General features: G+C 42.1%; 1 protein-coding gene across 1 annotated transcript; it reads right to left on the bottom strand. All coding sequences in view use genetic code 11, as the record gives it.

Annotated features, from left to right (window-relative positions):
- Positions 1 to 250: 250 nt before the first annotated feature.
- On the bottom strand, positions 251 to 5,056 carry EGR_00478 (hypothetical protein; the record flags this gene model as incomplete). Its single annotated transcript, XM_024489727.1, has 4 exons — positions 251 to 370; positions 915 to 1,045; positions 4,852 to 4,892; positions 4,965 to 5,056. 4 exons carry the CDS (start codon positions 5,054 to 5,056, stop codon positions 251 to 253), a joined length of 384 nt encoding a protein of 127 aa, XP_024355724.1.
- Between the last annotated feature and the right edge of the window lie 978 nt (positions 5,057 to 6,034).

Genomic DNA, 6,034 nt, shown 5'->3' with positions numbered 1-6,034 from the left:
TTTGTGCGCTATCCATTAATTTGACCGTGCGAGCTATGTCAAAGGGCAATGGCATGCCTTTGCCATTCCATTCTAATTTACTTATGCAGAGGAGCATTGACCACCACGGGCCGGTTGTATGATGGTCTTTATGTAGCTCTTCTGTCCAGAAACTTCAATGCTGTAACTGTTTGCTGATCAGAAAATCCTACACTTATTTCATTGTTTTAACTTCAGACGCCTTGTTTGCGGAGCGATTTGGTGCAAACACTTATCGTGGCTCCACAAAACTCCCTTGGAGGGAAAGGAAGACACAATACTTGGGCAGATTATGCAATGTCGACATACAGTAGGGCTTGGGGCCTCTGGCATGTTCCGGAGGGCAGGGCGCCTAAGAGAGGTACAATGGCGAAACCCCTACATGTCCCGTTACCAAAACTCAGAGCAAAATCAACAATTGAAGTATTACATTAGCATAATCTTATATGGAACATTGATAGGAATGCGGTAGTTTGTATGTTCGAACTTTTATTCAATGGACCCATCTAAAACTACCGGCTGATCGGCATTGTGTTTAGATCTGTTTAATGTAGATTAAAAATAATTATTGCTTGTGCAGTGTCTGGACTATTCCTAAATACATTCCAGTTCATGTGAGTAGCTTTTACTAAAAGTGTAAAGGAGGTCTGGAGGCAAGGCTACACGACATCGATGCAAAAAGCGAATCCTGGGACCTAATAAAAGTTCTGTCATTTAAACAAATTCATTCAAAAAACCGGGCGGTTGAAGGAAGGAGTTAAACAAGCCTGTTTTGAGCCTAGGTAAAGAGATAGGAGTCACAAATGTTAATAACAGCCTGATTTTTGTTGCAAATCATAAGAAAATAAAATGCTATTTTCCTCACCTTTTCAAGGCCAAGTGGTAAAAACAGGTACATTCTCGTTGACTTTGAACTGGTGTCGTTTCAGCACCGCAGCCGGATGCGTATCCATTTTCAATCGAAGTGCACGCGCGCACGCATGCACGCACACGTACGCGTGCACGCGGTACAGCGCACTCGAGCAAGCTGGTTGGAGGAGGGAGGGGGGTGGGGAGAGTGAGGGGTGGTTTAGTGACCCCGATAGAGGAACACCCACTTCCTTCCTTTTCGTCAGCCCGCGCGCATGCGTACAAGCACACATACACACATACAGGGCGGGGGAGAGAGAGTAACAGCGATTACCTACCTGCCTTAGCATCTTGGCTGCCGGACTAGTGACCGAGCTGTGAGAGTGGTAGGCACGCAGCACGCAAGCGCATGCATTTCAAAGTTGTACACCTCGAGCACACTGCCACACGCCACACGCCACTGTGAGACCGCCCTGATTACCGATATGAGGTGGAGTTAACATTAACGCCAACACCAGCATCAACGAGGCAAAATGGAGCTACCACCAAAGGACTTTCAGGCTAACATTGTCGACTATTTTGAGAAGTGAGTGTTCTCATTTTGTCCTCAATCAATAATTATTGGTTTATCGATCTGTGCACTTAAGCGTGACCGATTGTTCTGGCAGAAGTTGCTGCAACTCGTAGTCTATTAGGGGAACAGGTTGCACTGTCATCCGTTTTTATTTTCTAATCTCGTTTTTACGACCATTTTCTCGCTTGTATTACATCCACAAGCCAATGAATAAAGAATCGTGTGTGTTTTGCGGGAAAAAAGGAGTTATTTTAAGTAAACAATTGTATAATTTATGGCTATCTCGGCTTTTGCAAGCTAAAATACAGTAGTCTGTTTTAATCCAGGCTCAAGTGGAAGTAAATCTGTCAGTAGAAAAATTGCCTGTGATGGGTTAGCAGCGTTTAATGTGGTGGTGATTGAACCTTTGTACGAACCCTTTTAATATCTGAACGGGGATGACACTTTGGCGTAGGGCAGTGAGTGCGGTTATTTTTAATTTATTAGTTTTTCTTTGAACCACTTATTTCTACGTGGATGTCCCGATTAATACACTCAGCCCTTCCTTAATACAATCTCAAATTAGGCAAAACCTTTAATTGTATTATGAGAAATGCGTTATCCTTAAAGAAATAATCAGTCGGAGAGAAACAAATTAAGTAACTCAGTCGAAAATTCGGCCTTCACACTATTTAATAGTGGTATGAGAATGCTTAATCTTATGCAAAGCCCCTCGTTGCTTACTATTCCATAACAGTAAGTGCCGACGAAGGTTTGAAGAAGTGGAGCATCCTATGTAATTCTTTACATAAGCCACGCCAATTGAGAATGGCAAAATCTTTAATGGTCAATTGGAATTACCTATTCTCGTGAAACAGTTTACTCTCCCTTTCTTGGATGGACCCTTTTTGTACTTTGTTCACTCTCCCACTTATCTAAAAGGCATTACGAAAAACCATCAACTTGAAAGGCTAAATGTTTGAAAATTAGGTGTTGCATATTTTTCGAACCGATGAAAGGTATTCCAATTTAGTGCATTTTTCATGAACCGTTCTCCAAATATCTTACCAAGTTTTGAAACCTCTTGAGTGAAGAATTTCTTGAACTGTCATGTGCTTTCATGTATTAAACGAAGCTGGGTAGGTGGAATAGTGGCTCGACGAAAAACAAGCTAAAACTTAAAAAAACATACCAGCTATTGCACCAAAAAGAAATCTAGTATATATTTGTATCCAAATGAAAGAGACAATTCTGTTCATTTACAAGGGATTCCTTTCTTCAACTGGAATTTTCAGCATCGCTATTAATTAACAACGGCCGGCCATCACAACGTAGTCGGTGCTGCAAGGAAACGCCCACGAGCCAACCGGGCCAGTCATTGAGTTGGGGTACAACTGAGAAGATAGCTAATTGCGAAGTCACTGATTACTCTTGGGAATTCTATTTGGGAACTGTATTGGGGGAAGGAGGAATGTACTGGCCGTCTCGAATGACCGTTGATAGTCGTATGAATACTGGCCTGAGAGCACAGTCGTTTAATAAGGGACGATGGCAAGGTTTCGCGTCTCTATTTTAGTGCTGCCCGACCATTTCTATTTGGGTTCAATTAGGCTATTGGAAGGATGGAGGAGGTATGCCCTGTTCACTTAAATGGCATTTTCATACAGGTACTGTAGACAGCTCTGTAACGCACTTTCCCTAATTGTTCAAGACCACGGCCGATGCCACTTTAATTGTTTAGCGCATTCCTGCAGACCACGGGAACAAAATAGTTGCCGAAGGTTGACGTCATTTTCCACCCTTCTGTTAGGGATCGCCATATATTCGCTCATCCATAGCATACGCCCTTCTATCGTGTTAAGGTTTAGTATGAATCAGGTGTAGCTGTCCATTAGGAGTGGGTTCGCTTTCTGCAGCCATCAATGCAGTGTGTCAAGACTTTCATGAAGACGAGAAAAGATATAACATTAGGACAGCAGATACGTTGCTGGAGGGGCTACTGGCCTGGCCCGGGGGCCACACCACTCAGCAAATATACAAGGACGGAGTCCTAAGTGACCGTGAAGCCACAACGAAGAGTTAAACAAGTAATTAAGATAATACAGCAATCAAATGGGTATTTCAAATGCGTCTTTTAAATCATTTGATCATATAAACGAACCACTAGATACACTATGACCCTTAAAATACCAAATATCCCCGAGAAAGTGTGTTGTATAGTCGCCTTCGTGGTTATAAAAATATGCACCTGTAGGCTGATGGGATTTGGCTTGATTTGGCTTGATTTGGCTATCTACCACACAAAACGGTAGAATTGTGTGAAAGCGTATGAAACCCAGTCTCTATCCCATCCCACGATGTGCTACAGCTAAGGATCCAAGGCAAATCGAATAAATAGCCCCTCAATAGTAAGGAAAAGCAAATACTTTAACCAATTTTATGGCACCATTTTAATACTGTGTCAAAAAAATATCCGCCAAGTCGCCCGAATTTAACTCCGGTTACAACAGACTTTTTTATGGAACTGCCCTCGGAAGGGACCTCATCTCATTGTAATGGCATTGCCAAGTCTCCTTTTTGTCTATAACATTTCACCAAAGATTTTTTTCTATTTCCTTACCGTACTAAGCTACATGATTGGCGAGGAGCAGGAGTGTCATCAGCCGACTGACCCAAATGAACCTGGCGAGTGAGTAGTTTAAGACCTAATTTTGACAAAGTTTTAGTGTAATCCATTATACAGCCATTAAAATAGTCTTTAAACATTAGCAACCCTAAGAACAACCAATCTGTGGACGGTTCGAATTCTTTGGAGGTCTGATACATATTTCCGAATAAGTGTACTATGGACAGGAGTTCCTTAGTCTCCTAACCACCTTTTCAAAGTTCCATGTCGGCTAGTTTATAACTGTAGCAGAAGTTAGAATGTATGGACCATAATTACCTTTTAATGCTAATTAAAGTATGACGGTTTTTAAAGCATCGTGCTCACTTTGTGAGAAAAAGGTGCCATTAAATTTTTTTTACGATTGTTCGTGCCTTTTCAACGTAAAACAATCAAAATTTCGTGACACCTGCAACTGCATTTTCAAGTTAGTCATTTATACTTCATCTTAAGGCAAATCTTTTCTGTATTTTGAAAAAAACAGACACCACTTTCGACGTAATTTAATACAGTATTTGAAACATAAAAGCTGAAGTGCGTTGAGACTTCCCTGAAGGCGAAGGAAGTCACAATACTCGAGCAGAATATGTGGCGGCGACGTACAGAAGGGTGGAGGGGCTACCAGCACGGCCCGAATGCTATGCTGCCTAGCGAAACTACAAGGACTGAGCTTTAAGTGCTCGCAAAAACGAAAAGAGGACTTAAACAAGCAATCAAAGTATTACAAATTCCTTCTCCTTTTTTGTGCTTCTTCCCCGGCCTTCACCCTGGTCAGCTTCCACGTCGGCCATCACAACGTAGTCGGTGCTGTACAGCAAAGCACGAGCGAACCAATAGCATCACTCATTGAATTTATATGCAATCGAGGAGATATCTGACCACAACGTCACTGATGCAGACTCGGGAATTTCGTCCTGTTTGGGAACGGCTTTGGGGGAAGGGAAAATGCCTAGGCCATTGCGCATGTCCATCGCTAGTCGCAAGATCATTGGCCCAAAAGTCGAGTCATTTACTAATGGACGGCATCTTATGTAGTCGCGTGGGGCCATCTTTTGAGTCGATCCCTCTTTCTCACTTTGTTTTTATCTCGGCGCTGCTTGACCTTATCTATCTGGATTCTATCCATCTGATAGGAAGGTAAAAAAGGTATCGTCTGTTCACCTAGTTGTCTTTTCCATACAAATAACTCAGACGGCTCCGTAACGAACTTTCCCAGATGGTTTACGGCCAAGAGTACTGTTCCTTTTCTTGTTAATAGCTTTCCTTCATGTGACACGCTACTAGGGTAAATGTCGAAGGTAGGAACCATGTTAACCCTTCTGTTAGGGATCGCCACATCAGGGTTGTTGTCCTTAAGAATCGGGTTTACACTATCCCCTGCCACTGATGTTGCTCTCCGAGAATTCCTTCCTTGAAGATAAAAGGAGGCATAATACTAGTGCAGAATACGTGGCTACCAGCATGGCCTGGTCAAAGATACCCTGTCCGTGCCCTTTAGTGCTTGCGTATACAAAAAACGACAAGTTAAACTACCAATCAAACCATTACAGTTAGGAGATGTAATCCATGGAATGCAAATTCAAATTCTTATCCTTCCATTTGATTAATCAAGAGAGGAGGACATTAGTATGCCAATATTCTATCTCGTTTTATCCACATCAGGAAGGAAAAATTTTATCAGAGTATGCTGTAATAATCAAAGGGGTTCACAGTTGGTTACATAACAGAAGTACAGATGTCCTGAAAGCGTAGAAGCCCGGACAGTAAGACAAGGCAGTTTAAAAAGGCCATTTGGAATGTAAGTACATAAAATGCACAGTTTAGGTGTTTTAAACTGGCAATTTCCTTCCTTTGCATTAACTAATAATGCCGCAGTTCTTTCAACTTTATTCCTCCTCAAAGTGATGCACTAAAGTTAGGCTGCTTCCCACTCTTCAAGAACGCTTTAA

Source organism: Echinococcus granulosus (assembly GCF_000524195.1).
Source record: "Echinococcus granulosus chromosome Unknown EG_S00002, whole genome shotgun sequence".
Classification (NCBI taxonomy): domain Eukaryota; kingdom Metazoa; phylum Platyhelminthes; class Cestoda; order Cyclophyllidea; family Taeniidae; genus Echinococcus; species Echinococcus granulosus.
This window is presented reverse-complemented; position numbering and strand designations above follow the sequence as displayed.